At 34.0% G+C, this 12241-nt stretch overlaps 1 protein-coding gene across 3 annotated transcripts in view; it reads right to left on the reverse strand.

Annotated features, from left to right (window-relative positions):
- The window catches only part of LOC144963026 (uncharacterized), a 98684-nt gene that overhangs the window by 75966 nt on the left and 10477 nt on the right, over window positions 1-12241 (reverse strand). For all 3 annotated transcript variants that reach the window (XM_078896602.1, XM_078896601.1, XM_078896600.1), the window contains exons 2-4: window positions 11974-12050; window positions 11674-11784; window positions 11013-11169 (exon numbers count right to left, since the gene is read on the reverse strand). In XM_078896602.1, the coding sequence (XP_078752728.1) occupies window positions 11013-11169; window positions 11674-11784; window positions 11974-12050 (345 nt within the window). The remainder of the gene's footprint in view (window positions 1-11012; window positions 11170-11673; window positions 11785-11973; window positions 12051-12241) is intronic.

Here is a 12241-nt window from a genome sequence, read left to right on the forward strand (position 1 = left end):
TGATGATGATGATGATGATGATAATAATAATAATAAGAAGAAGAAGAAGAAGAAGAAGAATAATTTTAAAAAAAAATAATAATAATAATAATAATAAAATAATAATAATAATAATAATAATAATAATAATAATAATAATAATAATAATAATAATAATAATAATAATAATAATAATAATAATATGAGGATAATGTAAAGGTGAGGTGGACTGTTGCAGAATGGGGTGTCGAAGGAGAGGGGGCGAATGAAGAGATAAGGTACGATGTCAACGGCGACATTACTGTGACTATTTCACGATTCACGATTCAAGGCAACTGAGTACATAAGATTGTATATTTGCTTTGCTTTGCATGTCTATTCTTGCAGACGTATTAGTCTGTTTTGCTTTTGTTTGATTTGACTTGGGGGGGGGGGGGGGGTGGATGAGGGGGAGGGTAATTTTGATTAATGGATTATTCTCATTTGAATTTTTGATGGTCGAGCATGTTTGTTTGTTTGTTTTTTTCACAAATCAAAGATTTCGCTTTCATTGACGCCTTCCTAACGCCTTCATATCAACAACAACAACAACAAAAAACAAAAACAAAAAAAAAAACACATAAAAATCTATAAATGTGACTTTGAGAGCGTTTGGTTAGCTTAACAATAAAAATAATCAGCAAATGAATTAACAAATAAGTAAACGAATAAATATATAAATAAATATATCAGTAAGTGAAAAAAAATGTGATAATAGTCATTCAATTAACCGATTAAATTAATCAGTTTATAAAGCGATTAACCAATCAACCAATAAACAAATCAACAAGTAAAACAAAATGGCTGCACACATAATAACAATTATTTATTTCGTTTCGATAAAAAAAAAAAAAGAAAAAGAAATTTTAATACATGTATTAGGTTTGTTAAAATACAATAATATATGGAACGGGAGAAAGAGTCGGAAGGCGAAATACATGCGTTAAACCAGTATAAAAATACGGAGAGGACCATAAAAAGTGATATGGAAGCAAACGTTCCTAAAGAATTCTGCGGGCAAAATCCTCTCAATGAGGTCCCTTTTTTAAATAACGGCCAATGCATGCTGGTGGCGTATACCGTTATTATTAAGTCTGTATGACTTTTATTACCGTGTAGTCTATATTTATAACATACAACAAATCATTTTTGAATGTGGGGCGCTTTGCTTAGCCTTTCACCCACCGGTGTTAAGTGCATTGAACAAAGGCAAGCATGACACGAAAGAACCCGAGCGTATTTGGGCATTCCCGGACAAAGCACTTTTTTCCCCTCCTTCTTGATCACAAAAAAAAAACAACAAAAAACAAAACAACAACAACAACAGCAACAACAACAAAAACGAGAGAGAAAAAATCAAACTAACTTTTACTTCAAATATCGATCGATTAAAATGCCCATCAACTTGTCAGTAAGTCTCAGGTATGAGACTTATTTTAAACAAGTTGAGAGATTAGGGCAGCATTTACCCGCAGGTCGACGTGTACTTTTATGTAGGTCTGATATCCCAAATTGTTATAGGGTTATCATGCAAATACTCTCAAACTAACGCAAAAGATCATTCATTCGGTTATCCGACTTATGTGTACGTGGCCTCCCGTCTGTATTCTATTAGCCACTCCCACGCCTCGTTCTGAAAAAAGTCCGCGAAATTAAAGGGGAGGCAAGAGAAAAATCAGCTGATCGTTAAAATAGTAACAGAAACGTGGAGGTGCTCGGCAATGAATGCAAGAAAGACATTTAAAACGCCGTAAAAATGTTTAAAAATCACTTAATGTTATAATTACCATCCATAACAACCTGTCAAATTCACATATGTAAGATGTCAAGCCAAAATTAATAATAAAATAATAAAGAACACGATTGACCGGTGGTCCGTTGACTACACATGCATACGAGTACCAGAAATATTTTGTAAACAATGTAACACAATATAATGTGTAAGTTTCAAAGCAAATGCAACCACAAATAACATCAAAGAACAATGTGGGACTACTGTTTTAATTTCATAAAACCAAACGTATATTTTCTGCCCCCGATATTGAACGTGTAGTTAGTATGTATCGTACAAACAACATTCGTTTAGACAGGTAGTCGGGATTCTAGCGCCAGTTTTATTTGGGCAACCATGATTGGGATTTCACTCAATGCACTTATCATTAATTATTATTATTATTATTATTATTATTATTATTATTATTATTATTATTATTATTATTATTATTATTATTATTATTATTATTATTTATTATTATTTATTATTATATAATAATAATAATAATAATAATAATAATAATAATAATAATAAGCAGTTGAAAGGATATAGTCTTTGGTGTATAAGTGCATATGTACAATATTTCTTATAATAAATGCTTCAAAACAAAACAAAACTAAAAAAAATAAATAAAGAATAAATGAATAAAAATATCTATTTGGGCATTTACTTACATTAATAGTCTTGAAAATCACAATCACAATCCATGAAAATTAAATATCCCAAAATCCGAAGAAGACATGAATTTAATCCAAAATCCAACACAGGAATGTATTTTAATAGGAGACAGATATCCTATTAAAACCATAGCATTACTTGCAAACAACAATACCCCACTCTGCGTTTAACGGGCTTGTGGCCGTCACATTGTAAATTGTGGCCGCATTAGGGTAATCGGTGTCCTAAAGACTGACATACTGACATACAATCAATGAGAACTATAAAGAATCCATTCTAGAATTCAACTACAAACTGAAAAGCATGATAAATATCACTCTCTCAAATAATTTCCTTTGCTCAGGTTCACTCACACTCTCCTTTATTGCAAAACATTGATAAGTGAGATAAAGTTTGTATTTCAATTATAAACTTAATCACATAACCTAAATGATGGAGAATAAAAACAGCTAATTATAAAAAAAATTCACAGATCAAGTTATCTATTTGAACTCCGCATATTTAGCTTAATTACTCATTGACCATATATTTTTTTAAACGGCATTGTTTCATTTAAACAAGACCATGACGCTTATGCCTGGACCGGGTATTCACAAATTCTGCTTTTGTGTTCCACTTTTCGAATCGAATTAATCTCTATCTTATCCGTTTATTTGCAAATTTTCTGCACTTTATAAATAAGACCATAACGCTTATGTCTGGACCGGTTGTTCGCAAATTCTGCCTTTGTGTTCCACTGTTCGATTAGAATTAATCTCTATTTTTTCCGTTTATTTGCAAAGTTTCTGCACTTTATAAATAAGACCATAGCGCTTATGTCTGGACCGGGCATTCGCAAATTCTGCTTTTGTGTTCCACTTTTCGAATCGAATTAATATCTAGTCTATCCGTTTATTTGCAAAGTTTCTGCATTTTATTAATAAGACCATAACGCTTATGTCTGGACCGGGCATTCGCAAATTCTGCTTTTGTGTTCCACTTTTCGAATCGAATTAATCTCTATTTTATCCGTTTATTTGCAAAGTTTCTAGATTTTATAAATAAGACCATAACGCTTATGTCTGGACCGGTTGTTCGCAAATTCTGCCTTTGTGTTCCACTGTTCGATTAGAATTAATCTGTTTTTTCCGTTTATTTGCAAAGTTTCTGCACTTTATAAATAAGACCATAGCGCTTATGTCTGGACCGGGCATTCGCAAATTCTGCTTTTGTGTTCCACTTTTCGAATCGAATTAATCTCTATTTTATCCGTTTATTTGCAAAGTTTCTAGATTTTATAAATAAGACCATAACGCTTATGTCTGGACCGGTTGTTCGCAAATTCTGCCTTTGTGTTCCACTGTTCGATTAGAATTAATCTGTTTTTTCCGTTTATTTGCAAAGTTTCTGCACTTTATAAATAAGACCATAGCGCTTATGTCTGGACCGGGCATTCGCAAATTCTGCTTTTGTGTTCCACTTTTCGAATCGAATTAATCTCTATTTTATCCGTCTATTTGCAAAGATTTTGCACTTTATAAATAAGACCATAACGCTTATGTCTGGACCGGGCATTCGCAAATTCTGCTTTTGTGTTCCACTTTTCGAATCGAATTAATCTCTATTTTATCCGTCTATTTGCAAAGATTCTGTACTTTATAAATAGGACTATGACGCTTATGTCTGGACTGGGTATTCGCAAATTTTCCTTTTGTGTTCCACTTTTCGAATCGAAATAACATCTAGTCTATCCGTTTATTTGCAAAGTTTCTGCACTTTATAAATAAGACCATAACGCTTATGTCTGGACCAGGCATTCGCAGATTCTGCTTTTGTGTTCCACTTCTCGAATCGAATGAATCTCTATCTTATCCGTTTATATGCAAAGTTTCTGCACTTTATAAATAAGACCATAGCGCTTATGTCTGGACCGGGCATTCGCAAATTCTGCTTTTGTGTTCCACTTTTCGAATCGAATGAATCTCTATCTTATCCGTTTATTTGCAAAGTTTCTGCACTTTATAAATAAGACCATAGCGCTTATGTCTGGACCGGGCATTCGCAAATTCTGCTTTTGTGTTCCACTTTTCGAATCGAATGAATCTCTATCTTATCCGTTTATTTGCAAAGTTTCTGCACTTTATAAATAAGACCATAACGCTTATGTCTGGACCGGGCATTCGCAAATTCTGCTTTTGTGTTCCACTTTTCGAATCGAATGAATCTCTATCTTATCCGTTTATTTGCAAAGTTTCTGCACTTTATAAATAAGACCATAATGCTTATGTCTGGACCGGGCATTCGCAAATTCTGCTTTTGTGTTCCACTTTTCGAATCGAATGAATCTCTATCTTGTCCGTTTATTTTCAAAGTTTCTAGATTTTATAAATAAGACCATAACACTTATGTCTGGACCGGGCATTCGCAAATTCTGCTTTTGTGTTCCACTTTTGGAATCGAATTAATCTCTATTTTATCCGTTTATTTGCAAAGATTCTGCACTTTATAAATAAGACCATGACGCTTATGTCTGGACCGGGTATTCGCAAATTCTCCTTTTGTGTTCCACTTTTCGAATCGAATTAATATCTAGTCTATCGGTTTATTTGCAAAGTTTCTGCATTTTATAAATAATAATAATTGTTCAAAATTTTACCTTACACCCGATATTACAAGTACAAGTGAGCCAGGTGAAGAAGATTGTCAAACAGTGTGACAGATGAAATAGGAAGAGAGAGAGAGGGAGAGAGAGAGAGAGAGAGAGAGAGAGAGAGAGAGAGAGAGAGAGAGAGAGAGAGGGTAAGAGAGAGATATTCGTTTTTTGTTCAAAATCTCTCTCTCTCTCTCTCTCTCTCTCTATCTCTCATTGCACAAGGTTGTGCTATTTACTACTATTTATCAAGAACAGCCAAGCTGGCAACCAGTCTCTGTATAAACTAAGCAAGATGGCAACAGGGACCTCGCTCCTTATCCAATGCCGAAGCTTTAGTTTGAGTCAAACGGTTTTGTTAAAAAAAACCATCCAAAATAAGTTCGTGTCGTAAGTGATGGAAGTTGAAGTCGGCTTATTATAAAATCGTTTTTATGGTCTGTTTGGATTACCCTTTTTAAATAGAAAACGTGAATATAACATAACTTGAAGAATAGGCAAGCTAAATGAAATTTAAATTGACTGATTAAATGAGTACGCGAGGCTGAGTTGCGAACGACTACTGGGTTCCGACATTCCGATCCCAGTGTCATTCATGTTCACCGTACCGTGTTACTGTCTACACACTACACTGCATTGTTAGTGACTGGTCATGTCTTTTTTGTTTGTATGTTTTACGCAAGCTTAATAAAAATTAAATTGACTGATTAAATGAATACGTGAGGCAGAGTTGCGAACGACTCATGGGTTCCGACAATCCGATCCCAGTGTCAGTCATGTTCACCGTACTGTGTTACTGTCTACACACTACACGGCATTGTTAGTGACTGGTCATGCCTGTTTTGTTTATATGTTTCTTTTAATATGGGTCAATTTACAAAGAATAATAATAGAAATGTTCAAAACAAAAACTAGATTCACTATTACGTGCCTGTAATGAAGTGCTTTCCACAAACCGTGAGCGAGAATGATGGTGGAGGTAATGGCAACCATGTGGGTTTGTTATTGTTTCCTACCTCCGTCAACCCGCGCATCCAGTTGCGCACCCACGCTGATTCTAACCAATACGAGAACATAACGCCTTTCTTTCACTTTGGCGGGTAAATGTTTAATTATAATAATATATCGATAGATTTAGATGCGCCGAAACTTGTAAAAAAATCATTAAAAAAAATAAATTTGACCCGAGTTTTCTTTTGACAAGTTAAATGGTCATTTAAAATACATATAAATATGAAGTAAAATTATATAGTCATAATGAAAAAAGGCGTGTTGTCATTGCTCGAGATGATTTTGAGTGTTAAACAATTTTGTTAGGGAATATTGAATACAAACTTTGATTTATTTTTTTTTTAAACTGAGTAACCCAAACCACCTGTGTTGGCAAAACACACTGACGTAAAATAAAAAAAAAAAGAAATCAGCGTACTCTCTCTCTCTCTCACACACACACACACACAAACACACACATTCACAAACACACCTATGCATACACATAGGACATACACAAGCACACTCACATACACACAGAAAATCTCTTGATAAACTCGTCAAACGATAAGCTTGCCGATTGTTTGAGAGCCTTTGAGTCACCTGTAGGTATCATCCCCATACCCGATAAGGCATTAATCCTGCTCTCTGTGCTGATAATAAATTATAACGACAAAGGTCTCCCATAACTTAATACCCACGCCAACCAATTGAAGCACGCCGGAAACGAAGCTCTGCTTGAGAGGCATGTCAAAATCCATGACGCTCCTTTTCCACGAATTTGCTTAGGAACATACCAGAACTAGGTAGATGTATTGCATGTACTAACATTTGTTGTGGCTTATACTTATAAACCCCGTCTTTCTAGCCACTTCACATCCCTATCTCTCCCATACGAAAAAAAAACAAACCAAAAAAACAAACTCTCCCATCGTAGAACTATGGGAGATAGATAGATAGAGAGAGAGAGAGAGAGAGAGAGAGAGAGAGAGAGAGAGAGAGAGAGAGAGAGAGAGAAGGGGGAGGGGGGAGTGGATAAGAATTAGTTGCCCAAATTTAGAAAATCAAATAGCAATTTGTACAATTTGAAAATGGGTGGAGGGCGGGGGGGGTAGTCATATAAATGCAGTTATAGAGGTGCATTGCGTTAAAATGTGGATCTAAACACATACCCCAGAACCTGTAAGCTGTGCCCGGAATCTAATACGGATATCAAGTGGTGACGCTATTCATAGATTACACACAATGTCACCATAACCTCCCAATATTATAGCCACGTGGTACGTTTCATTTATTTCCCCTTTTCCCGTGTAATCTATTTAACACGTGTCATTTGATCCTATTCTGTTTATCATACCTTTCTTTGAAATAATATACTTAAATTTAAAAAATATTTTAAAAAATCATTCTAACTTTTATCTAAGGCCTGGTCAGATTATGACCTGTGTTACTGTATAACTGATACAGTTATTAACCTCTTAAAAATAATGTGTTTTGATATAATATGCGGTAGAGATGTAAATATCCCTTAAGGATGAATAGATTGAAGTATTGAAAATTTTAAAATCTGTATTCACTTTTTTTAAAACAAACAAACAAGAACATGTGCGGGCATTTTAGCTGTAGCACATCACGTCTTGTCCTTGTCAAGAACAAGAAGGGCAGTCACGATCGCCACATGCTGTATAATATATATATATATATATATATATATATATATATATATATATATATATATATATATATATATATATATATATATATATATATATATATATGTATGGAGACGGCAGACGTAATCTTAACTGAGACTTCAAGCGTGTGTACTGCCTAACTGCTAGGAAGCAAAACTGTGAAGTGAAAACGCTTCTAGTTCATAGATGTGGCACTATATCAATAAAAACACAGGTAGGAAAAAAAAAAAATAACGAGATTCAAATACTTGACAGAATGAAAGAAATGGTACCTGGTACCTATTAGATTACATCATTTACTCTATCATTCAGATGAATGCTAGGAAAAACGACCTCATTTAGGTGAAGTGTTGTCAGATAACAGAATAGCGTTACTGTTTCAACAGACAGATTCAATACATTTTTGTGTTGTTCGGTAACCACCTTAGTAAATTAGATGCTAAAAACTTCACAAATTGGTTTGAATGTTGGGATGTTATGTATATTGACACATAATAGTAACATTGGATAATGCCACCGGCATAACAGATTACCTAGATATTTTTTTAAGACGCACCTGAAAAGAGTTTTTCCAATGTAGCATCCCCACTCCCCCCCCCCCCCCCCCTTTCGCACATGTAAATACATTCTCCCAGCTCTCAAAATAAATAAATCTTATTGAAGGTAAACAGTTTTGATTAACTCGGTGATGATTAAATTATTAAAAATGAAGAAACTTGTTCTTTTCTTAAATTATAGACAAAATATTTTATAGAATTCCTGACCTTGTGGTCATTAAATTAATTCGCAAGTTAAATAATACTTCGTAGCAATCATAAGTATTGTAATCAAGAGATTTCACTTTCATAGCTGACCACTGAAATCACACAAAATTGAGATTGTTAAAATAATTTCTGTTATTCTTCTTTTTACCAGGTGTTAAACATTCACTTCTCATATCAAAGATCCCCATAGCTCAGTGGAAGAGAACGTACCACACAGCAAAGGGACTGGCATCATTCTCAGTTCTCAGTGTAGCCGAGGTTTTTGGGGGTTATTTTCTGACCCCCAACCCCCACCCCAACCGCAATATCGAAGATGTATTGGTGGTCAGTGTTCCTGTATATTCCCCAACAAAGCTCCTTGACATGATACTGATTGGTCGCAGAAGAAATCACTGCTTGATGAGCAAGCAAGACTAATTTGTAATAATGAAGAGAGGGGTAAAGTCACTTAAAAACTGCGGAGGTAGGATTAACATATTTTTTTCCTTGGTCCCACTAACCGTTTTCCTGTGTAAAATAGCTTTAGTTCCTTGTTTTATTGGCTAAAATCATATCATTGGGAGAAAATTAAGGGCTGTTGCTGCTTAGAACGGACAGTTTGTTGCATCTTTTATGCAGCAGACGAGAAAGGTATTGGGGAAACTGAAAAATGAGTAGTTTTTAAGTCCAAATATCATGGGCACCATTCAGTCAATTGGTTCAAAGTTTTTAATTTAGTAGAAGATAATTTGACAATTATATTAATGGAGGGTTCTTTGGATCGTAAATGTGTTTTTGAATATGAAAACAAAATCAAAAATAGCAATTCTAAGCATTCAAATTATGATTTCAAATCAGAACTTGTATTACTTTAAGGAAATATCTATCTTAATTAGAATTCAGATATACGAGGGTGAGTAAAAAAGTAATGAGACAAATGGTTTCATTTCATTTTCATGTGACGTCATATTTGGCTCAAATGAACTTACACATGTACTCTTTAAACCAAAAGTTGAACATTTTAATTTTGTCAAATTTTGACAGTTATGGCAGTTCAAAATGGATGCCCCCACAAATGTCTGTCAGTGGCAGGAAGCTGTCATTGAATTTCTTGTTTTCGAAGAAGAAACATTGAGTAACATTTTTAAACGCCTTGGGAAAGTTAATAAAACTCAGGCATTTTGTAGAAGCAGTGTTTTTAGGTGGGTTGAACATGTATCTCATCATTTAGAAGAAAATGAGATTCAATCCAACACCTAACATGAAACCCCCTAAACCATGTCTTTATTTGACAAATCTTGTGATGGTCGCCGCCCAAGCAGTGTCAACTCAGTGAATCAAATAAAGATAGAAGTACTGATCAGATTTGATTGAAGAATTTCTCTTGATGAGATAGCAGGTACAAATAGACATTGAAGTGACTGAAAGCAATAATTCATCGAGTTAGATCAGACTTGGAGATGGCACAAGTATTGTTTCTTCATGAAAATGTCTTTCCACACACAAGTGTCAGGAAAAGGGAGGGAATCATTGGACAACACTGTCTCAACCTCCATATTCATGCTTTTCAGGATTCCACCTTTTTAGTCCACTGAAGGAGGCAAGGAGGGGACATCTCCCTTTGAAGATGATGAAGAAGCCAAGACAGTTATAAAAATTTGGTTGAAAGTTCAGTCAACTCAGTTTTCCGGGGATGGGAATACATGGCCTTACAAAAAGGTGGACTGTGGATATCGAGAAAAGTGGAGACAATGTTGAGGAGTATCATGCTACTTGGCTAATGTCAAGCTTCAGTTTGAGGTATAATGCATGGTATTGATTTAATTTATTTTAAAGTAACAAGCAGAGTCCCATTACTTTGACTCACCTTGTATTTAGCTAAACATAGTGCCAACGAAACTGGTGATGTAGAATGAAAAACTTTTTAATATTTTTGTTAAATGAAGATTGAATTTAGTTCAATGGTGAAGAATTGTATATGATGGAAACACACGAGGAGTGTTACCTGTGTTTCTTTTTTGTAGTGTGAAAAATTTAAGTCAAATCAAAATTATCAACAAAAACTAGTGTTTCAATGCAGACAAGGATTTTAACACTGGCGAAAATTGCATTCTAAATTTGGGGGTTCGATCAGTCTTATTCATACAATATAAAATCCTTAATTTATATGTAATTTAATCAACTAAATTTCACATTGTGCAGCTTAAATATGCCTTTCATAATTATTTCATAGTATTTAATTATATAATTTCATATCAAGTAAATAATACGATGACTACAAGAGTGTGTGTACATCTGTCATGTATTTCAGTAAAAGGGTTTCACTTGTCTATTTTCTTACTATTAATCCCCCTCTCACTCCCATTTAACATTTAAGACCCCATATTACAAGCTTGAAAGAATAATAAACAAATAAGAAGTATAGATATAGTGCAGGAGTACACATTTATATTACTCATTGTAACTGAATGAAAGTAAAAACTCACTGAATGATCCAAAACTATTGTTGTCATCATGGCTTGCCAATGCACCTGCTGTCGATTTGTCCAAGTGGGAAGGTGCATGGGTAGAATCACTGCCTGCTGATCTAGCATGGTGCTCCAATAATTCTGCTTGCTGTCTCTTCAAATCATTCAATTCTTTCTGATTAATTACAAAAATTAAACAAAATATTTCAGATTAAATCCCTCAATTAAAAAAAAAATCTAAATTAACCATTATCAAATACTATCTTTTTATATTCTAAAAGTTTAGAAACATGTTTGAAAAATTGCATTGAATAATTCATTTCGATTTTTTAAAAATTGATTATCAGATGGAGGAATATCAAGGTACTTATTTTGAAATGCAATTCACAAGGAAGACACAATTTAAAAGAACACCACTTTGAAGCTTACCAATAGGAATCGTTTGAAATAACAATTGATGAAAACATAATTTGTAAGGAAGGGATATAAACAGCTTCCTACCTTCATTCATCAACCCCCCCCCCCCCCACCAAGAAAAAGACAAAAAAAAAACAAAAATCAACCCCCCCCCCCCCCTAAAAAAAAACAAAAAAAAACACGATGGTTTTAGTTTTCTTTTACTGAAAATACTACAGTAAAATAAAACATTTTGTAATATCATAGGACCATGACTTTTTACCTCTTTAGCTTCAAGAACAGCCCTGTACTCGCGAGAGATTGCATTTATTTGTAGCTCAGAAGATTCAGCTTTTTCTTCTAAATCTTTGTTGATTCTTTTTAAACGCTCACTCTGAAAATAAAAAAAAAATAATTAAAAAACAAGTTAAAAAAGGTGAAAACATCATACCTATTAACAATCAATATAAAATTAATTCAGGGAGATTTCAAAACGAAGTTATTAGCAAAAAGGAATCCAGATCTTATGTACATACAAATAATGACAAATTTATCTTCTTTTTTTTTTTTTACTTATCCATACCTCAAGCTTTTGGGATGTCAAGTAAGAGTGAAGCTCTTCAATTTTTTCTTTGGCAAGTCTCAATTCTGTTGCAGGATCTGTAGGAGTAAAGTAAAGAAGTTCTCTTTATATCAAACCTGAAAGTGTTGTTCTTGTTTAGTGTTTAGGGGATTTGCAGGATCTGAGCCCTTGTTATTTCAGCGCCAACACAAGGGAGGATAAATTAAAGATTTACATTTCTTAGCATCAGAGAAAGTGTATGGCATTATGTACTGTATCAAATAGAAAA

Source organism: Berghia stephanieae, chromosome 1 (genome assembly GCF_034508935.2).
Source record: "Berghia stephanieae isolate SIO BIC M18660-M18661 chromosome 1, UCSD_Bste_1.3, whole genome shotgun sequence".
Taxonomy (NCBI): Eukaryota; Metazoa; Mollusca; class Gastropoda; order Nudibranchia; family Aeolidiidae; genus Berghia; species Berghia stephanieae.